General features: G+C 41.9%; 1 protein-coding gene across 1 annotated transcript in view; it reads left to right on the plus strand.

Moving 5' to 3' along the window:
• Positions 1-23,087, plus strand: part of PDE11A (phosphodiesterase 11A) — a 393,899-nt gene that overhangs the window by 338,397 nt on the left and 32,415 nt on the right. Inside the window, exons 14-17 of the mRNA XM_012806178.2 lie at positions 3,450-3,527; positions 8,848-8,911; positions 14,953-15,027; positions 18,443-18,526. Of these exons, the coding sequence (XP_012661632.1) occupies positions 3,450-3,527; positions 8,848-8,911; positions 14,953-15,027; positions 18,443-18,526 (301 nt within the window). The remainder of the gene's footprint in view (positions 1-3,449; positions 3,528-8,847; positions 8,912-14,952; positions 15,028-18,442; positions 18,527-23,087) is intronic.

Raw genomic sequence — 23,087 nt, forward strand, 5'->3', positions numbered from 1 at the left:
GCCATTTGCTCAGAATAGTTGATGTTCTCTTTTGTTCTAGCTTTGCTAATGTGATGTGGAGCCTGTGACTGATCTTGAGTTTGGTTTTGATTTAAGATTTTCACTCCACTGGCTCTAGCTGTTAAAATGTCCATCATCTGAGAATTTATTCTTACAGTGCTTCTTGTTTGTCATGTGGTAGAGTTGCATTAAAAAAGAGAATTTGTTTTCTTCAATGAGTTAGCCCTAGGTAACATGTCTTCACTTTGCATCAAAGATGTTATGTTCCGTGTGTCGAACAAACCCTTGGCAGTTGTAACAACGGTCAGTGGAGACTTGGTCAGACACTGGACAGGAATGGTGTTGTTATGTCCTGCAACTCATCATGTTGTCCACATGGTTCTGGTTAATAGCTAGTCTGCAAGAATCTGACAGCACTTTTCTTGATTAAATTTTATGATGTTTTCTTATCTCCATCTCTCCAAGTGGCAACTGTGAAGTCCCTAAAACAAAGAAAGTCAAGGAGAAACCAGTAGCTAAAGAGTTATTTTTTTTTAAATGAATAGCTTTCTGAAATAATCATTTTAGTTCATTCATCAAGTCGACAAATATTTATTGAGTTCCTGCTTCATGTCAGACGGTTTTGTAGGAGTGAACAAAAATGGGCAAGCCCTTGCCTTTATGGAGCTTAAATTCTTGTCATTTCTTGGAATAACTCCTAGACTTGAAATGACCACCCAAATGCAAAAGATGATAAGGATGATGACTGACCAGCAATTCCAGAAAGCTTTCTATGAACCTCCATGATCCTCCAAGCTAAGCAAAGGGCCTCATCTGTGCTCCCTGGACACCCAGGGCACATCTTAACCGCTTGGGCACCTTAGCTGCCTTTACATCCCAGCCTGCTACTCAGCAGCTGTGAGACCTTGGGCCAGCTACTCAGCCCTCTGAGCTTAAGAACGGTAACTAATTCTTACTGATCATCTGTTTTTTCTAGGCACTTTGTTAAGTCTTTTACACACACCATTTCACTTAATCTTCCCACCAGCACTACAAGGTAGATCCTGTTACTGTTTTTCTTTTACTAATAAGAAAACTGAAGCCTAGAAAAGTTAAATAATTCAACTTCAGTCACATAGGTAGTAAGTGACAGAGCCCACAAAGTCTTCCAGAAACACAGTAAAGACCCCATAAATATTAGCCTGACCAGGGCTGGGACTAGGATGAGATAGGTGAGGTGAGCCCTGCAAAGAGTCCTGTCTTAATTTAAAATTTTGTCTTTATTTGGAATTTTTTTATATTGTTCATCAAGGATTTTTTTGCATTTACTTTGATTTTTGAAAATATCACACCAAAATATTTATCTTGTTTACTGAATTTTGAGGCACCCACTTAAATTTTATGCCCAGAGTGAACACCTCTCTCACGTCACTCTAGTCCCAGAATCATGATCATTTGAAGGTGGAATCATTTATTTGTTGGCTACCCTGCCTAAACTCAGAGGTGTAAAGGTAGCAGTCATGTCTTGTATCCATGAACTTTAATAAGACTTGAAACAGAGTAGATGTTCAATAAATATTTACTGAACCCAACTTTCTTCTCTCAATAATTCAAAAGAAGATTAATTTCTATTCAGTAAGAGGAGAGAATTGGGTGAACTCTTTGCTCTTCGTGTAGTAATACTATTTATATCATTTGTATATTAACCATCACGATCAGGTATTTAGTATCTACCAGCGCCATGCACTTAGCACACCTTACCTCAGATTCTCACTGCAAAACTGGAAATTGAGGCTCAGCACTGTGGAGTCACTCACCCAGGATCACAGGGCTAATAGATGACAGCAAACACTGAGCCCAGATCAATGAGAGTCTAAACTGAGGCTCTTTCCATTCCACTACTATTTCTATTTCAGTTCACAGTCAGTGATGGTGATGCGGAAAAGGCATGGCCCTGGTCATGAAGAAGGGACTGGGCCAAATAAAGAAGGTGGTAAAGGTAATACAAAGAAAGAATCTGCACTCAGTGCCCCCAAAGGGGGAGGGTTGCTGGGCCCTTCTGTGCACTTGTGCAATGCCATCTCTGCCAGCTGCTATAAGGTTGTCTTGGAGATGTCCCATACTGTAGGGTGATCTTGACATATATGAGCATGAAAAGATAGATCCAGGACCTGTCCTTTGTCTGGAATATGGAAGTAAGCTATACCCTACATCGGTCTTCCTGACCTGCCCCCTTTCCAGTAAATTGAGTAGGCAACCTAATTGCTTGACAAGACGTCTGTAACATTTGGTCAGCAGTGATGGCACCCCAGGAAGACACAGGCAGCCAGTTATTCTCAGCACTGTGTCCTTTGTCCCCTGAACCACAATGGGTCAATGTTCATTAAATTTCCAAGATCCTGCTCGGGTTTCCACCATCAATGACATGTCCTGCTGGCATTTTTCAAAGTGTATTTTTTAAGACATCAGTACTGTGTGGAGTTTTGTGGTTAAATAAGGTTAAACAGGCTTTCCCCCCTACCAGGGAATTACAAGGAGCACACTTTCACATGAGCATTTGGGGGATGAAATGGGGAAGCACCACGAGGATGAAAACTTGGGAAACGATTCTTAAATAGAAACAGTGTTGTCCTCTTCTTTTTTCCTTTTTTCCCTATAAAATGGAATAATATAGCAAGATAAACAAAAGTCTTGACAATAGAAAGCATCCTATGTTCACAACATTAAAATATTCCTTCCCTGTCTTTTCCGTATCTATGCATCTCCAAATGAACAGGCAGGGATGGGGGGTGGTGCACACCTGCTTTGCATACGTCCTCTCCTTCAGTCTTCCCAGTAACTCTGAGTTAGATGCCCCTGTTAGATCAGGAAATTGAGGCTCAGAGAGTTGAAGTAACTTTTCAAGGTTACGCAACAAGTAGGTCACCGAGCCAGCATTTAAGCACAGTCACTTTCTGACTTCAGAGTCTATGTGGTTAAGCACTGAAATGATGAAATCATTATTTTCTAACCTGGGGGGAAAAAATATCTATCTTGAATTTACTACCAAGGAGTTTATCTTATCTTGGATCATCGTGCAGCTCAATTCCGCACCAGGCTGAAAGTACATTCTGGCATCGTGCTTTCCGCTCGCTCGTCCTTGCCTCCCTTCTCCGACTCTCAGGAAGTGTCCTCACATAATCCTAAATGCCGCACCTCATTGTTTTCTCTTTTATGGCTCCATAATCTCCTCTGTTGTAAATACATTCAGAAATGACTGTGGCTTTTTCTTGAAGCAGCCATATTTTTCTGAAAAGTGATTTATTTTGATAGTGCTTTTGCCTCACGATTTCAAGTATGAAGTCACTTGGTTCAGGTGGTCTTATATTTTTCCCATAAATGTGTTCATGTTGCCCCACGGACTGAGAAATTTCATTCCAGGTTGGTTTTTTTTTTTTCTTCTTCTTCTTCTTCATTTGATTTTCCTGCAGGAGGAGAACAGAATTCTTCGAACTTGTCAGTAAAGGAGAATATGATTGGAACATCAAAAACCATCGTGATACATTTCGGTAAGAAAAAGCTCCTACGTGTGTGTTTCTGCGTTATGTGGGCATTGAGCCACACTGTCCCCACAGTGGTAAGAGCATGGAAGTGATTTTTAAAGTGACAGATCTTAGCTTTCATTCAAAACAGTCAGAGATTAGTTGAATCACTAGAGAAAACATAGAAAATGCATTTTTGGTTTTATAATTTATTACATTTCTGCCTCTTCTTCACAAATCTGCCTTCAAGAATAGAAAATGGTGTGCAAGCTAGTTTAGCTTCAGCAAGCCGTGATTTCCTCTTTTTCCTGGAGGGAAGGGGGTGCAAGGCGGGAGGAGAAGGGCTCTTTGAGGCTTAGAAATCAGTTACACGGCACAGAGAGGAAAGCGGACAGTTACCTTTTGGTTTCTTTAGAGACAATAGGCGTTGTGGACCGAGAACCGGTCAGAACAATTTTGGTGGGGGAAGAATCTGTTGTAATCCAGAATCTGCACAGGACTCCTGCCCAGCTGCTTAGAAGGGACAGCCGAGGTGGCATATTCTAACTACTCTCTCTCGCTGTTCCGCTTTCTCTCCTGCCCTCTCCCCCCACCATCCTACCTCACCCGTGCTGGACCTTCTGCTGTCCTGTCTCTGTTCTGACACTGCTGAGTCTTGCTGGGAAAGCTTGTGAGGCCAGGGTTGGGGCACACGGGGTCAGCTCCACCCCAGGCAACCACTGGAATCCCCCAAGTGTGACCCCCATCACTGCCCCCTATCTGCTGAATCCCACCTCTGCCACCAGCTTCAGCACACAGTCTGCATCCTTGCACACTGCAGCGGACCCCACACCCCTCTCCACAGGGGGCTCTTTATTTCTGCCCTCTCCAGTGTTTCTCTGCGTTATCTTTGCAGACTTTTTCTTCATTCTTTCCAGAGAGAGAGAGAGAGAGAGAGAGATACCCTTCCTCCCTTCAAGATTAGCCCCTCCACACAGGTCCTAATTCCCTTCCCTCCACCTGCCCCATACCCACCCCCAGCCTTGCTATGGTGCTTCTTCAGCTTCCATTTTCAAAATCTGTTGTTCCTGTCGTGACCTTCCTAGACCTGCAACTATGCTTCCACCACAACACCCCCCAGTCACAAATATCAGGACTCTCCCCTGCCTCCTCCCCGGTGGCATCGCAGCTTTCTCTTCACTCCCACACCTCCCCGCACCTCCCCTAACTCCTTGCAAGGCAACTTCTTTCTTCTGGTATAATTTTTAATTCCATGAGTAATTATATGAATGCATTTTTCTGTAACAAGTTAAACATTGCAGATAAACCCCCCAGTCTCCTTGGCGCTCCACGACCTCCCCGCACCGGTTCACAGTCATCCTGCGGTACCAGTCTGCTGTGCGTTCCACTTCATTGCCAAAGCATTTGCATAGATGGGTTCCCTGAGGAAAAATGCTGGTTAGCGTGGATTTTTACTGTTCCCTTTCACATAAGTTATATATTTACACACCAAGGTGAACCTGCTTTTTCACTCAACTACATGCCTTAGAATTCTTGCCATGAGCTCATCTCAGGCTCTTTTGTCATTCCAAAACACGGATAAACACAGGGCACTTAGCTCTTCCTCTGCTGAGGAATTAAGTCTGTGAAATGTGATTTCTGCTCCTTTTGACAGTCCCTGGTCCTCTTCAGTATCTAAAGCTACGGGCTTTGTTCTCTTGGCTTCCTTGATCTCTCACAGGGCCAAGTGGAATGTGCCTTTCCTTGCTTAAAACTCTCCCCAGCCTTGAATTCTGCAAAGCCACCCTCTCCTGGATTTCCTCCTTTCTTCCTGACTCTCCCTTCCCTTCTTGGTCTTCCTCTCGCCCTTCTTCCTCTCTCCCCTCCCACCGCGGGCGTCACTATCCCCCAACCACCTCTTTTTGATCCTCCTCTCCTTCCTCATCATCCTGTGGTTTCACCTCCCTTCCCTTCCCATATTTGCCGCAACCTGCTTCTTGGGCTTTCGCCTCTCTTCTCAGCTCCATTTCAAAAATGCCAGTCCTCCGTAAATATCTCCACCTGGATATTTTCCTGTAGATATATTCAAACGTTTTGGCAGCGAACCCCACATGGAGGAAATACCTTATTTGGAAGAGCAGTATGTACCACAGAGGTGCGTCCCCCATGCCCTCCCTCCCTCTTCCGTTCATGGTCACCCTTAGACCATAGCGCACCAGGGCTGGGGCTGTGATGAAGTACTATCCATAGAGAATTTAAAAATAGTAATAAAACCAATTAAAAGTCAGTCTACTTTTCATGTTCCCCAGTGCCTGCAATTCTAAATGAAGTCAATTCTAAATGAGCTTGTCCTCCTGAAAGACATCTTTGGTTGGTCCACATTCTGAACAGTTGCTGAGGTTACTGTTGAGAATCAAAATAATTGACATAAAAACTTCCAACTAGCTCATATTCAGTATTTCTGCTTTCTTTGTACCTGTATTGTAAATTAATTCCAAGAATTCTTAGTTGTGCAGTCAATCCCCAATGCAGGGACACTCAGCTACCTGCTCTCAGGAATAAGTTCTCAACTGTTTGGAACCTTTTGAACACGCTCTGGGTGGAGTCTGTGTCTCCAACCTTGCAGAATCTCATATTCCTGCTTTTAAAGACTATATTCAGGATAAACAAGGATAGCCCGATAAATGATAAAAACTGATAAAAATGAAGAAACATAACTTGTGCTATTTCCATCCTGTCATTTAATATGACTATTGGTAATTTTTATCTGTATTTAAAATTTAAAACAGTGGCACCTAGTGCAAACTGCAAGGTGTAATATTTTCATTCATTAAGTAAAAATTTCAGTTCATACATGAAATCTGTTACTAAATTTGAATAGATCTTTGAAATTAAAATGCACTCCTCTTAATCTGCCAGTTGTTTAAAAACTATAGAACAAATCAAAAAGGTAGTGATTAATAATAATAATCACAAGATTATTATTGAAAAAATTTGGCATATAGAAAAGAGGCAAGTTAAGAATAATCTGCTGCAAGTCTCAGATATGCTGGGTACCCCACTGCCTTTTCCCACTCAGGACAGAGATAGTCATGCCTTCCTTATTCCAGACCACTCATTCCGTTGTGCTAAACAGATTGACACAACCTACCTATATGTTGAACTAGAATTATGGGCACCTCAAGACTAAAACGGTTGGTACAGACCTCCTCCCGGCTTTCTTACTCTGGAAAAGAGCTTTCACTTCCTGCAGAAGCTGGATTTAAAACTGAGATAAAATTGCTCCTTTGTTTCCTTCAGTTCATGCTTTGTAATCTCTCCCATCCTTGTCCTTGCCTTTCCACTCCTCATTCCATGTTTCACTTTATGCATCTAACTGGCCGCCTTCTTTCCATTCTCTTCTTCTTCGCGCTGTCTTCACATTTACACCTCAAGTTTTCTGCCTAAAGGTCTAGCCAGGTCCCTCCTGAGTCCTCAGCCTTAACTGACTCCCCGTGCCAAGTGGACGAAGGTTTCATCCACTCCACCACCCTCCTCCCAGCCCTTCCTGTCTTCCCTCTCTGTGTAGACTTTCTGCTCCACTGTCGTCCCTGGGGCAGAGATCCTGCCATCAGACTGTGTGGATTCCAGTCTTAGCTTTTACACTTCCTGCTAACCTTGGGCAAGTTACCTAACCTTTCTGATCCTTAATTTTCGATCTATACAAAGGAGAAAATAGTAGTATCTTTAGAGATTAACATGGAGACTCTGTCAATCACCTTGTAGTGGCAGCCCAATAAATAGTAGATATTGGAATTATCATCTGAGCACCTTGAAGATAATAAACTCATGGATCAACTAGCTAATGGCAATATAAATTTAAGAGGTAATATTCAAATTATCAATTGGACAGAACCTATCAAATCATCCAAGTTGTGACACAAGTAGGCATCCTCACAGAGATTATTTCCCATCCAGCAGAGACCCTGCATCACCCACATCTCATCCTCACAGCAAAACCTAAAACGAGAAGCGTCACAGGGTGGCGGGAAGGCATCTGGCAGCTTAGCCATAAGCGCAGAATTCTGAATCCTCTGCTCACCTGGGGAAAGTTACTTAATCTCTCGATGTTTCTGTTTACTTACCTGTAAAGTTAAGAATAATAGCACCTACCTGTAGGGTTGTGATGAGGATTTATTTAGTTAGTACTTAGTTAGTAGTCAGGTCATCATATGTAGTACTTAACACTGGGATGTTTGGAATTAAATGTTTCATAAAAGGTGCTTGAATCCCAGAGGGCGAGGACTGCAGATGCTGGTGCTGCCTGGCTGTGCCTTGAATGACCTATTGTTATCTACAGTCTGCCTTGTTCCCTGCAGGGGCGTCCTGGGGATGTTACACAGCCCCCTGCCATCTAGGCATGCTCTCCCATCTGGGCAGCAGACATGTTTCCAAGGAGTTCAGATCCGGCAGGGGATGAAATGTTAACACCTGACATCAGGACAGCCCTGTCACCTATAACAACACATCCCTTTCTCCCCAAAGCAGCAAGCTACCATGTGGTTACCCAGCTCAGATCCTGTGTTAACCTTTCACCACCTACTGCCAGCTTTAGCACGAAGCAAGCTGATTTGAGACAAAGAGCATGTCTCATCAAACTATAGTACCAGAGCTATGTACAATTTAAATCGTTCCTTGTGTTTCTGTGGTTTAATGTCAATCCTAGTTAAATCTGTCCCCCCAAATTGGTTTCAGATCATTCCTACGCTTCTGTATGTGCTCAAATTAATGAAATTCGTAGCTGAGTGCTTCTCCTTCATAATGATTATAAAACGTGGTAGGCGCCGAGTAGTAAACTGGAGCGAGACAGTGTGGCTCTCCCCCGTAAATCTTAGCTCTGCAGAGCAGATGGAAACATAGGTGCCCCTCACGTGGCGTGCACCTCGGCTCTTTGGTACGTGTTTGCTTGTGCTCTCATCAGTGGTAAGTTGGTAAATAGTTTCCTCCACCATGTATATAATGTTATATACTGATTCTGCTGCTTACAGTTTAAAAACGAAAAGCCAGTAGTATTGTCCATTATAAATTATTTTAAACAGAGCTTGCTTAGCCCAGGTATGGAGAAAGCAGTGCTTCGCTTTCCTTGATTTGCTGCAGACCAAACAAAAGGGCCGCGGGAGGATGTGTGAGAGCTTTGTCTTCCTAGACAGTGTGGCCACAGAACAGAGCCCCTGAGCACAGGGACTATAAACAGTGCTGCCCCTTGTCGAGGAAAGGAAGATGTGAGCCGGCCTCCTTTCCATTTTATTTATTTATGTATCTAGGACAGGTTTGTTTAGGAATGCAACAAAAGATTATTCAGGCTGTTTTGTTTGGTTCTGTTTTTCAGATCAATGTTAATGACAGCCTGTGACCTTGGAGCCGTGACCAAACCGTGGGAGATCTCAAGACAGGCAAGTGGTGATTAATGGCAGGGCTCAGCCAAGGAGGGGGGTTGGGGGGACAGTATTCCCAGAGCCCTGACTACCAGGCGCTGAAACCCTAGTCGATTTGCATCAATATTAACATAGTGTAAAAAATAGCAGGGGGCTTAGGAGCAACATGGTTTATTGCATAGCCTTTTCTTTATTGCCTCCACTGAGCAATAATATTTCTGACTCTGGGGTTTTTTTAACCTGCTAAATCCGAACAACGCTTTGACCATTTCTTATGGCAAGAGTTTCAAAAGTGTTTTTGGCTAAGCAATCAGGTCTTAGCACAGGGCCCTCCTGCTTTTCTCATCTGAAAAAAGAAAAAAGATAAAAAATTCTATTTCTCTTTTCTTTTCAAATACTATTTAGATATCAGACAGCTTCATGGAAAAAAATGTTCAGTATCCAATTTAATTTGTAGAAAAGAAATCTTGCCTTTACCACCCATCCAGTTTCTCTGCCACAAAACATGAGTCCTGTAGCAAGAATAATTTCCAGTGAAATTACTATCCAACTTACCATCCTTGGTCCTCCATAGTATTTCAAGATTAACAGCCCATTAAGTGTTATGAGGCTCCTACTGTGTGGGTTGTAGGGGCCAAAACAGTAACTTGCCATCTTAAAACTAGACGTTTTAGGAAAAATATAATATCTTTTCTGTATCAATAAATAATATTGATTGACTATTTTGTGTATGTTATCTCATTTAATCTTGAAAAATCTCCCTTTAGGTAGGTTTACTTACTATAGTAGGCTGAATAATGGCCACCTGAAGATATCAAGTCCTAATCCCTAGAACCTATGAATGTTACCCTGTAGGAAAGGCTGTCTTTGCAGGTGTGATTAAATTAAGGGTCTTGCCTGAAGACAGTAGCCTGGATAACCCAGGTATTCTCTAAATCCGATCGTGAGTGTGCTTCTGAGAGCGAGCAGGAACAGGTGACACGTTTAGGAGAGGAGAAGGCAATGCCAAGGCAAGGCAGGGATCAGAGGGATGCACGAGCAAAGGAATGCTGCCAGCCCCTGGAACCCAGAAGGAGCAAGGAACAGATGCTCTCCACGAGCCTCCAGAGCGAGCTCATCTCTGCAGATGCCTTGATTTCTGCCCAGCGAGCTGATGTAGACCTCCCAGCCTCCAGACTTATGGGAGAATCAATTCCTGCTATTTTAGCCACCAAGTTTGTGGTAATTCACAGCAGGCTTAGGAAACAAATATAGTTATTATCCCACTTCACAAATGGGAAAAATGAGGCTTAGAAAGGATAAATAACCAGAGGTCATACTGCTCGTAGATGGTGGAGCGCGATATAGATCCTAGCAGATTAGGCTCCAGAGCTTTTATTCTTAATAGCATTTGATGCTTTCCTACCCAGGATGTATCAATCATCATTTTTCAGTGCTGGAACCTTTCCACAGAATAGACTATGTCGTCAGTAAACCCAAACTCTCAGTGGCTTTACGCAACAAACTGCTCGTGAACATGTGCACTGGGCTTGGCTTGTGCCTCTTTGTCCCCATCCTGCACAGGGGCTGATGGATCATTCTGGCAGAGGCCATGGAGGGTCTCCCACTGGTAATTACATGACTCCTGCAACAATTCATTGGACAAAATTTGTCATATGACCCTACCCATCCAGGAAGTATAATCCTTCCATTTGTCCAGAGAGAATGCAGAAATACTTGGTGAGAATATAACTACCAAAGGGTGCTCTTCTAATCACCAAAAATGTGATTCACTCTCCTTTCTGCAGACAAAATATCCTCTTTCCAAGGAAGACAGACCAAATGTCTCATGAGTCTCGGCATCAAATTCAAAATCAGAATCTCTGGGTGATACATGTTAGTTTCTCTATCAAATCTGAATGCCAATTTAAAGACCTACACACTATCAAAATAAGGCGTCTAACATACACCCCAAACACAAAACACCTTTTATAACACTCCCATTCAGAAAGCAAAGAGAAGAGCAACTTAGGGCAGTTGGGAGCTGCAGCAATTGCGAAATCCCACTGGGCACTCACTGTGGGGGCATTGGCAACTGTGGTCAGCTGAGAGTCTCTGGAAGATGGACCCAGTTCATTATTTTTTGCGACCTTTAGCTCTTCCCTAGGAAATTATTCTTTGCCTGAAGGTCAAGCTGCTTTCTCAGCCTGATTCTCACCTAGAGAAGTTTAAGAGCCCAAACCTTGTTTGACACAGTCCCAGGCTCAGGGTTCTTTATTGTTAAAACTCTCTTGAAACTTAGACAGCTTCTAACATCTTTGACTCTGGTCATTTCGTCATTTCCATTCACCAATAACCATAGTCACAGTTCTATATAAACATTATAGATTTTCTCTATTTGTTTGCTTCTTTGCGTTCAGGAATAAAGAAACATAGCAAATACATTTTTTTTTCTCTCTTGTGACTTAATTCCTAGTGCCTTGAGCCTGAAAGACTTCCGTAAGAGAACCATGTAGTTAAGTCATTTCTTTAAGCCATATTTGGTCCAGTTAAACGGACCTAATTCATTCAGAATTTATAATGATAGGTATAATAGCCATAGCTTCAATTTGCATCTTCCTGCAAAGCTGAGTCTTGATCAACCTTTGTCATTCACAGCATATCTAAATTTTCATTTTCCTGGTTTGGAGTTGAGAAGCAATGTCGTCTTCCATCTCTACAAGACCTTAAATTGATGACTTTTCCTATTCTCTTTCATTCCTGGTTATAAGCCTGCTGATCCTTTTCTGAATTCGCTTCGGCTAATACATAGTGAAACAATCAATAGCAACCACTGCGTGCTACTGATGATTTGTTTTTCAATCTCTTCTAAGACTATAAGGTCACTAAGAACACGGTTAGCTTTATTTTAGTGATAATTATACCAAACATCTTGCCACTGTGTACCATGGATTGTCACTGTCTTATACCTAGTTCTCAAGCTGACGACACATATTTTAGGGTCTTCTCTCTCTCTCTCTCTCTCTCTCTATTTATTTACTTTGACCAGCAGCACCTCACCTCCACACTTGATCTTAGCCAAAAGACCAAGAAGGGATTACACCTCAAGTTTTTGTATTAGGCAAGGTTAGGCTAGATTTTGTTTCAGTAACAAATACATTCTAAAATTTCAGCTGTTTGACACAAATAAAGGTTTATATATCACAGTACAATATAAACTGGGTAGTTTTCCTATAGAGCCCTCCTCCAATTGAGCTTTGGTTTTAATTTCCGTGTGATATACTCAAAGTCACATTAAGCAGGGTAATTGTGAAGAACCTGTGTGATCGAGTAGCATCGTTCTGCATCTCTGCCCACCATTCACTCGCCCCACATGGAAGGCCTCACTTCTGATGGAGAAGAGACTGCAGAGGCAGGAGGCTTTTCCAGGGATGGGCGGAAAGTGTAGCACTGTGGCTGCTGTGATAGGGATAGAACCAAATAGGGATGGAAAGTACAAGGAATTTAGCAGGACTAGGAGAAAAATCAAGAAGACCAGAAAGGGAACAGGGTGAAGTGAGATGTGCTGGGGCCTTTAGAAACCCCAGTGGAATAAATGCCTATCAAGAGCTGGAAGAGGGCAGCGCCTGTGGCTCAAGGAGTGGGGCACCAGTCCCATATGCCGAGAGTGCTGGGTTCAAACCCGATTCTAGCCAAAAACTGCAAAAAAAAAAAAAAAAGAAAAGAAAAGCAGGAAGAGCATCAGCCCACTGGGGTAGGATAGTGTCAGGGCAAAGTACTTGGAAGGAAGAAAAAGTTTCTGCAATAATATTTTAGACCAACTTGGGAGGCCTAATCGCTGCCTGTAGGTGGTCTTCTTAGACACTAGTATAAATATTATTTTATTTTTAGGATGTGAAGTTCTGCTGATAAGTGCAGAAACGTAAAAGTTCAGGGACATAAAACACAAAACCATTGTTTTTCCAAATGTTTCCATCAGAAAGCTAAATTCACATTCTAAGCTGGGGATCTCATGCATGTTTGTCTCCAAATGATATAGGTTAAGGTATTTTTTTTAAATGTACTCGTTTCCTAATTTTAGGAAACATTTGGACAAAACAAAAGATCTTTCTTTTAATAATATATTTCTAACTTCCTGTATGTTGATTTTTTTTTTAAACTCCCTTTCAAATCATTTTTCTACCAGGGTGTATTCCACTTTTCCTTCCTCATAACCATGACTCCAAGCATGTGGGTTTCCCTGTGATCCCCCAAGGCCCGACCAGCAACTCAATGTTCTTTAATGTCAAATTCTCCAGGAGCCACTTCATGTTCCTGATTGGGTTTTTAAGTACAAACAAAGCAGTGACACAAGTTAAGTCGCGAAAGAAGCACAGGAGCGATGCTGCAGAAAGAGCAAGGACAGGATTTTGTTTCCATTTTGCTGCTTTCCAGGGGCTACAGACCTGCCCAGGACCCCCACCTCGGTGCCTGATGTGCACATTTACATTCTTCAATGCAAAAGACCCAGCCCAGAGCAACGTGAGGGAGAGTTCTGGGAGCTGAACAAATGAGGCCATACCCGTAGGGGACCATTTCTTCTTCAAAGAAGGCCAGTGAAAGGAGAGGGAGGCCTGATGTGCTGAACTGAAAGGTAGCCGCAGAGACTGCAGAGGAGAGAAGCCAATCAAGTCCCGGAAAACATACAAGTGAAGTCACTGGAGCCAGAGGTCGGGGAGAGGGAGATATTTTAGTCAGTTCCAAGCAGTTTCATGTGGTTCAAAACTTGAAAAGAACCCATATTTCACATGAGAAGTTTAGAAGTCTGAACTTACTGGATACTCAAGTTATGTATTATAATGAGCGCATACTTGCCACTCTCGGGTGTAGCTGTGCATGTGTGTGTTTATGTGTTTAATGGTGTCCTTAAGTTCTATCTGTGGTCCCATGGTTGACAACGTCTCTTAAGAGATAGACTTAGGTGATTATCTTGATTCTATGAACTTGGCTTAAATTAAGCCCAGCTCATCTTTGCCAGACTTAAAAACCTTATCTTTATAAAGGCCTAGACTAGAGAAAAATTAGTTTGGATATCCAGGTCTTCTGGACAAATCCATGAAGTTGTCTTGGACTTTTTTTCTACTCTTGTAATAGTTCATAAATCCAACTAGTTCATTTCAGAAATTTCCTAGATGCACACCCTAGGATTGCTGAAAATACCTGTTCAACACTTGTCCAATATATGCATTTTCTTCCCACAAACTGTCATAAGAAATACTAGTGTGGGAAAGAAAAAAAAACCTCTTTTGCTTGGCGATGATCAGTAGCTGCTGATCTAATGAATGAAAAGTAGAAAAACATAGGCCTCTGTGGTTTGGGGTAGAACAACCATTCCATTGTGCTTGTACCAACTCGGGTCTGCCATAAATTAACACTTTCAGTACATAGATCCAGACAGCCTGAAGAACAAATCACGTTCCTCAAACTATATCATAACATACTGTGAAAGTCTGGTTTGAACCGTGAATCCAGCCTCTTGATTGATTGCTACAAGCAGCAGCCAAGAAGGTATGCCCTGGGGTCATCCCTCCCAGAGTACACATAAGTATTTGTAGGGAGGGAGTTAAGGAGTTTTTACGGTAGTAAGATGAAGATAAGCAAAGAGAAAAGTATGCAACAACGTAAAGAATTTAAACAGGAATAATCAGAAGTTGGCTAAGTTATTCTGACATAACAATATATAAAAATAATATAAATTTTTATCAAATTAATATTTGTTTCATTTTTCCATATAAAATCTTCTCCTGTTTTGAAGGTGGCAATCTAGTGCTTCATCCCAAATATGGAAGCTCTATTATGGGAGATTGTCTGTTGGCATGCCTCTAAAAATACATTGCACGAGATCTTCTGATTGAAAGGAAATCAGTTTCATTGATTACATTCTCTAATACCTTCGAACACAAAAGGTTAATGTACTTTTTCGTAAGCTTTTTAAATGATTGCCTGTGTTGAAGATAATTACCAGATACATAAGCAAGAAACAGCTTCCAAATCTCATGATAAACTACACACAAACATAAATTAAAATTAATATGTTTCAGGTGGCTGAACTTGTAACCAGTGAGTTCTTTGAACAAGGAGATCGGGAGAGATCGGAGCTCAAGCTCACTCCTTCAGTAAGTTCATTCTTTATTATCACATATTTACCCTTTTGAATGACATTTTCAAAAATAACTCCAAGTCACAAGTTGGAAATGAAAAAGACTGAGAATGGATTTAAGGAAGCACTCCTGAAAGTTTAAAGCTTTAATTACATGTAAATGCTAAACATTGTTATTCCCAGGTTTCTGATTAAGAGGGGTGAGCTACTTAACAAGCATTTGCTGAGCACCCACCGTGGGGCAAATAGGCACAAGGGAGGAAGTGCAAATGCAAAGTAGAATTTGAATAATTCAAAGCGCAGTCCTGGCATTTCAGACACGCCTACTTTGGAATAGAAATATTACACAGCAGAAAAATGAAGGGCAAGCCGCCCAGCCACGAGAAGCTAGATTTTATTTTCTAATTTCAAATTTTTCAAAATCCCCAAAGCAAATCATTTCAAATCTGTTTCATTTCTTTGTCTGCAATAAAAAGAAAAAAAAGAAAAGAAAGAAACAAACAAACAAGTTCCACTTGGGGAACTAGGTTGTGATGATTGGAATGCCACGCCTGTTGGACTCACTCATTAAATTATTATTTGAGAATGCTTACTAGAGGCTCAAGACCAAGCAGTCTTTACGCATCAAGATACAAAAAACTTAAGTGCCTCAGTCCCTACCCTCACGGCGGCCTCAGTATTCCTAATGAATGATGAGCTAAAAACATATAACCCAAGGACCCTTGAGAGGGGCACTAAGTATTTTAAAGCCTAGCACAGCACAGTAGATTCAATGAAACTCAAGGGATGTGTCAGTTGTGGAGATGTGTGTTTATGAGTCTTCACATCAAACAAGTCTTGAACATTTAGAGGTATTTGTAAGACTTTCAACTTTTAAGAGACCCTTCTTTGCTGAAGTTAAACACAAAAACTATCTCCCAGCTTCAATAGTTTTACCTGTTTAAAGTCAGAACTCAAGTCTTACTGATTTTTACTATTCATGGGTCACTTTTGAATGACCCAGGTCAGAAGAAGATTACATAGATTGGAACACACACTAATCCTTTTTTGTTCCAAACCAATATATATACAATTTTCAAATCCCTTTGTTCTTCTTTGCTGGTGTTACCAAATTTAGTTATTAAAATAAAGATTAGATTGGATTGGATACAGTAAATGCGTAACCCAAATTTCTTTCAGCTGCATATCTACTTTCAAATAAGAGCATTTTCCCCCTTTAAAAACTGTTTCAAAGGCCTGCTCCAAAGGGTTTACAATGCAGCAATGCCACAGGTCATTTAATTAAATGAAAAAAAAAAATATATGAGCAAATTGCCAGAGTCAGTGAGCTGGCAGGCGCAGTGGTGCAGCACTAAGGAGGCTTTATCTGTGGACTCAGGCGAGATGTGTTCTGAGGACATAAATGAAATTAATTTTGTGGTGGAAACATAGCTCAGAATGCTACTGTCTTCTCACAAAAGGCTACTACTTAACACAGCTGGTGACCATCCCTCGAGGGAGGCCTGCTGCTGTGGCAGGGTTATCCCTCATTAGTCCTGGTCCAGAAATGTGTAGAAATGCTGTGTCTGTTACCCCTTGATATTTAGGAGGAAAACTGCCCTGGAGCCCCCTCAGGTATTATGGTCCCAGCACTCACTGGAGTCACTTTATAAAGACAAAAGTTAATCTGGACCATAGCCAGAGGGTCAATACAGGAAGCAGTGAGTCAGCTAATAAAGACTGCTTGAGCACCTCTCCGTGCCCAGTGTGAAGCTGGCTCTACATATCCAGCGATGAGCAAGACGCCATCTTTCCTCCCCTGAAGGCCCATGTCAAGTGGTAGGAAACGCAAACATTAGATAAATAATCACTAATACTCAATCACAAAATGCTCTGAAGGGAAAGCACAGGACAATGTAGGCTCTCACACCCATTTTTCTCTCATCAAGTATTAATTAGAAGAGACCGGTCCAGAAATAAACCCTTAAAATTATGGTCAGCTGATTTTCAATGTGGCTGCCAAGACAATTCAATGGGAGAAAAATAGTCTTTTCAACAAATATCCACAGACAAAAGGATGAGGTTGGTCCTCTACCTCTCATGGTACCTCAAAGTAGGCTCAAAAAGGACTGTAGCCCTATGTGTAAGAGCTAAAACTATAAAACTCTTAGAAGAAAATGTAGCTATAAATCTTCTGGATTCATTTTAGCCATGGCGTCTTAGGTATGATACCAAAAGCACAAAAAACAAAAGATAAAAAGGCCCAGAGGTGTTTGGTCCAGAGATGTTAAATTGGATTTTATCAAAATTAAAAAATTTTGTGCATCGAAGATACTTTCAAGAAAGTGAAAACACAACCAATAGGATGAGAGAAATCATTTATAAATCATACAGGTGATATGGGCCAGGTATCTAGACATACAAAGAATTATTATAACTCAACAATAGAAAGACAAATAACTCAATTTTAAAAATGGGCAAAGGATCTGAATAGACATACCTCCAAAAAAGATATGTCATATGTAAATGGCCAATAAGCACATGAATTGGCCAGGTGCGGTGGTTCATGCCTGCAATCCTAGCACTCTGGGGAGGAATCACAAGGTAACTTCTTAGGCCCTGGCCTTTTCCCTTAAGAACAAACGGACGGACATTCTCACTGGTGTAGAATAGTCAGTGTTTATTTAAGGAATCTATTTTAATCCTCCAATTCCAATTGATTATTTCCCTTATTAAATCTACCTAACAGAAATCCATCATTTTTTTAGGTATACTTTCTTAAAAGTATACCTAAATGATCTCAAACTTTACCACATCATAAAGTTTAAAGCCTGGGAACGAAGAGAGATGAGTGCCTCCTACCATCAAACATCCAAGGATAGATCAGTATTTAGGAATCTATTAATGACAGGACTTTATTGGAAAATATACATAATTGCCAAACCAACACTCCACCATAAAAAATAAATACCAGTGGCTCCTATTTAAAATAAAATTGGTTTTAAGAGTCCTTTCCAGTCTATCCCATCCCATGCCACCCTCTCATTAGAGAAATAAAAGCCTGCATCATTTTTGTGGCAATAAAAGACATCTCCTTCCCCTTGACTTTACCCAGTTCCTAGTGACCTGGAACTTAATTTAGCAGCAGTTACCTGTATCTGAAGACAGATTTTGACCCCAAGAAGTTACATGCTATAAAAGTCAATTAAATTTACTCACACATCTCATAAAAAGAGATATCTTGTTTCTTATTATAATAAGAAAGAGATTTCTTATTTCTTATTAAAATATCTTATTTCTCATAGAGGAAAGGGGGAAATGTACATATGAAGATTGATTGTGATTTGGAAGTGTTCAGTTTGTAAACATGGGACCATTGTGGCAAAGTGTTTGACAAAGCACCTTTAAAATACTTCAGTGCACTGAAGCAAGGTTCTCCTCCCCTATTCTAGGCTATTTTCGATCGGAATCGGAAAGATGAACTGCCTCGATTGCAGCTGGAGTGGATTGATAGTATCTGCATGCCTTTGTATCAGGTAAAAAAAATTTTTTTTTTGAGACAGAGCCTCCAGCTGTCACCCTCCATAGAATGCTCTGATGTCACAGCTCACAGCAACCTCCAACTCCTGGGCTTAAGCAATTCTCTTGCCTCAGCCTCCCAAGTACTTAGCTGGGATGACAGGCACCTGCCACAACGCCTGGCTATTTTTTGGTTGTAGTTGTCATTGTTGTTTAGCAGGCCTGTGCTGGATTCAAACCCACCAGCTCTGGTGTATGCGCCTGGTGCCCTAGCCCCTTGAGCTACAGGCGCCAAGCCTGTATCAGGTAAATTTTGATTTGGGAAGGTCTACATGTCCTGGCAGAGCGGGGAAAGGAAGAATGTGTGTCAGGTATCTCAGAAGTACTCATTTTACGAGACCCTTCCAAGGTACCAATGCTCCAGAGAACTCAGGATGCACTTTGTCTTTTCCTGGATTTCTGACCATCCCCTGGGAAGAGGTTTTGCTAGGAGCTGTGGACCTGAGTTCTCCAGCACCCTCTAGGACAGTGGTTCCCAACCTTCCTAGCTCCTCATGTTGTGGTGACCCCACCCCAACCATAAAATTAATAGTGGTGAATGGATGTCCCTACACTGGAGACAACTATCAGACCCAGCTGATCCCTGTCCAGAAGGCCTTGAACCTGCCATTTCCCTCCCACCCCTGGCGTTTCAGCATCTTTACTTTTAGCTTTGTGGACCCTGCGATGGCAAAGCAAGCTCTCAGGGGACCGGTGTGTCTGCACTGCAGTGCATCAGTCTGCCAGCCTGCTGCGATGGCATCCTGTCGGGTGACCCGTCCTGTTGCTGATCGAAGAACTGCTAACATCCGTCTTCAGAACAGTACTGCTAGTGTCTCCAGCCAGGGCCCCGTGATTCTACTTCACGCCACTAAGGACCCTTCTGAAAAGCTCCATAAATATTCAAGTATTCCTAAAGATTCACAAATTCTGTGAGTGGCAGCCCTTTCTGGGACCTTAATCGCCAGAGGCTTGTTAGGATCCTACTTGGTTATTAGGAAATGGAGATGAGCAAGTATGTCCATAAACCAAGACTGCACTACCAAAAACAAAATTTTAATTTTAATAATTTTATGGTTGGGGGTCACCACAACATAAGGAACTGTATTAAAGGGTCGAGGCATTAGCAAGGTTGAGAACCAATGCTCTAGGACACAACCTCCGTAGGTCTCAACTTCCTCATGTGTGAACGGGGGTAATAATATTTTATCTCAGTATCTCCCAAAATGTGCCCCAGGGAACGTAAATACCAAGCCATAGTCCAACAATTATCTCTCCGAATAGAGCTTACAGGCCCAAGAAACATGTTTAACCTTGATTATCTCTCAAGTTTTCAAACGTATTTGGTTGTGGAAGTCCTTCTTTTATTTTTGTATACATATTCTTTTACTTTATTAATACCATGTGTCACATGAGGGTTCCATGAAACATGCTCTGCTCTGACCCCAGGATTTGGGCCGGGGTGGGGGGTCGTGAAGTACCTTCCACCTTCAAAAGTTGCCTCTCTCTGAGCTGCGTGTGACGGATCCCAACCAGTGAATTCTGAGCAAGATGCACTAATGAGTCCCAGCCCTGCTCCCCGGTGCGCGGGACTCTGCTCCTGGCAAGGGGACAAGTGTGGCTTTGAATGGTTCACACTCCACTTTTTGAGTCTGGATTACGGCTGGCATCCGTTAACACTAGCAGTTTAGTGTACGCTGGCTTTTAATTCTCCTTCTAAGCATTTGCTTTCATATGTAAAACCTGGCAAGTTCTTTACCCCCCACCTCGCTCAATCAGCCTGAGCTTCTTTTCTAACTTCAAAGTGAGGAACGTGCCGGGAAAGCAAAACCTCTTTAGTTTCGCACTCCATGTAACTCCATTAAAAACACAGTATTGTTTTTTAAGGACCTCACAATCATTAAGTTCAAGCTCATCTACCACTTTGTTTTTAGCACTTTTAGGAACTGCTGAGCCCTGTCACAGTACCCTGGAAGAACAACAAACAAACAAAAACTTAGAATAGTCTTGAAGATAGAAATGTAAAGTTTCTTTAATTTTTAATTTTTTAATTCGATCACTAAAATTGGAATGCAGTGGCATTGTCATAGCTCACTGCAGCCTTGAACTCCTGGGCTCAACCAATCTTCCTGCTTCAGCCTCCCAAGTAGCTGGGACCAGGGGGGTCACACCACTATGCCCAGCTAATTTGGGAGGAGAGGGAGAGACAGGGTCTTGCTGTATTGCCCAGGCTGGTCTCAAACTCTTGACCTAAAGTGATCCTCCTGCCTCAGCCTACCAAAGTGTTGGGATTACAGGTGTGAGCCACCTCACCAGCCCTGGTGTAATTTTTTAGTAACTATAAATGTAATTTTCTAATAACTAAAAAACAAAAATTAATTATTTTGTTTTATATTATCCATTAAATACTATGGTAGTATTAAATCAGCAAAACGTTTTCAAATAATCTAAAATTGTTATTTTAGTTATAAATGGAACATAATGTTTTTTTTATTTAATAATGAAAGACTGGGCAAAAAAAAATCAAAAGAATTATGTGCACTTTATACAAGGCTCCCCAACTTCAGAGACTCCTCCCATCCCCCACGTCTCTGAAGCAGCTGCCCTCAAGTGGAAAGCCCATAGCTGTTGGGTCATGTATATCTTGCTTTGTTAACGTGACCTTGACTACCCACGTGATTCTTTTTTAATGTGATTCAGTTTTCTGTGCACACTTAGGCAATAAACAGGATGAATAAATTATTCTAGCAATTAATAAAATCCTTTTACTGTAGGTAAAGCTTACGAAGATGAAGACATGTAGTGGTGGGGGGGTAGGGCTGATTAATTTTTGGTACTACTTTGCAAAGCTCTTTTGGAGTGAACCCAAATTCTACACACTCTTCCCGTGTGATTTGCAATTCGTTATAGTAAATGCTATAAAGGATCCTCATGTGGCTTTCCATGTTAATTTAATTGTTTTATTACTGACTCACACAATTGTTAGGGCTTATCTTATACTTCTTATTAAATACTTTGAAATCTTCAGGTTAAAAAGTAAGTTACTTGAATTTAAGTTGAAAATATCATTTTCTAGAATTTAGGGAGTAATAGTATCACTTGACATTATCTAGCATCCCGATTTTTCACATCTGTTTTACCTGTGAGGTTAGATACACCTGCTGTTTTCATCCGCAAGGAATTAACATATAGAAAGATTAAGTCACGTTCCCAGCAAATGAGAGTCGTGTCCTCCTCACCAATGACTCCTGCTTTGGTGCAGTGGCCTTTCTACTGCGCCACTTCTCCTCTGAGGGAAATTTCTTCCACCATTTTTTTATTATTTCACTAGCTGGGGAGAGACATGTATTCTAAAAGGGAATGTGAAAGGAGTGGCTTACAAAAGCCCCCGTTCATACTTGCTGCTGTACCTTCTCATTTAAAGAAGATGAAATCTTGCTCTTTTTGGTTCCTTATGATCACTAATTTTTTTTTTTTTGAGACACAGTCTCACTCTGTCACCCTGTGAGTGAGTAGAGTACTGTGGCGTCATAGCTCACAGCAATCTCTAAGGCTCAAGCAATCCTCTTGCCTCAGCCTTCCAAGTCGCTGGGACTACAGGCGCCCACCACGACTCCTGGCTATTTTTTAGAGACAGGGTCTCACTCTTGCTCAGGCTGATCTCAAACTCTGAGCTCAGGAGATCTATCCACTTTGGCCTCCCAGAAGGACAACTTATTTTTTTTAAAAAACTCATGATTTCATTTGAAAGTTTTTTACAAGGCTTCAGAACCACCCTTTCAAAGAGCCTTCTAACTGAAACTTTGTAGAGTTTAAGCATCCTCTCTGAGGGGCCCTATTTTGTTTTATCTCATGCGGTGGGTTTCTTTTTCCTACTGTTTGGCTGGATAATCTCACAACAAACATTGGTGCTCCAGAATAAGGATGGCATCAGTCAGCATGCAGGAATCATCATTAGTGGGAAAACACAAAATCTTGGGGAAATGACAAACCAGGAAAGTCAATGATGTGACACTAGGCCCCAAGGCAACTTGGTGAAAGACCAGACTGGAGTTTTGAACATAAAAATGCAGTAATGAGTCTGAGAGGATAGAAGGTACACAGGGGAGTACGCAGGTGGAAGGAATCTCTAATGTGAATAGGGTAAGAATCAAGTTTGACCTTGCAAAGTTGGCCTGGGTACATGGCAAAAGGATACAGAATAGCATATATGAGATAAAGAATGTCCCCCTCTAACTGCCGAGGCTCTGGCCGCAAAGAGGGGCAGACTTGGGTGGCAAGAAACCTCATGCAGAGCCTCAGACGGACTCTTCCAGAAAGCAGTGTCCTCCCGCGAGTGGAGCAGTGTGGTGAAGAGGCTAGAGAGGGCGGTAGCTGACCACAGGGGAGGTGGACATGCAGGAAGCTGGCCACGGGTGCCCCTGGCTGGGGTGAGATGGACATGCAGGGAATTGGCCACAGGTACCCCCGGCTGGGGTGAGGTGGACATGCAGGAAGCTGGCCACAGGTGCCCCCGGCTGGGGCGAGGTGGACATACAG

Source organism: Otolemur garnettii, unplaced genomic scaffold (assembly GCF_000181295.1).
Source record: "Otolemur garnettii isolate 467f Iridium unplaced genomic scaffold, OtoGar3 scaffold00048, whole genome shotgun sequence".
NCBI lineage: Eukaryota > Metazoa > Chordata > Mammalia > Primates > Galagidae > Otolemur > Otolemur garnettii.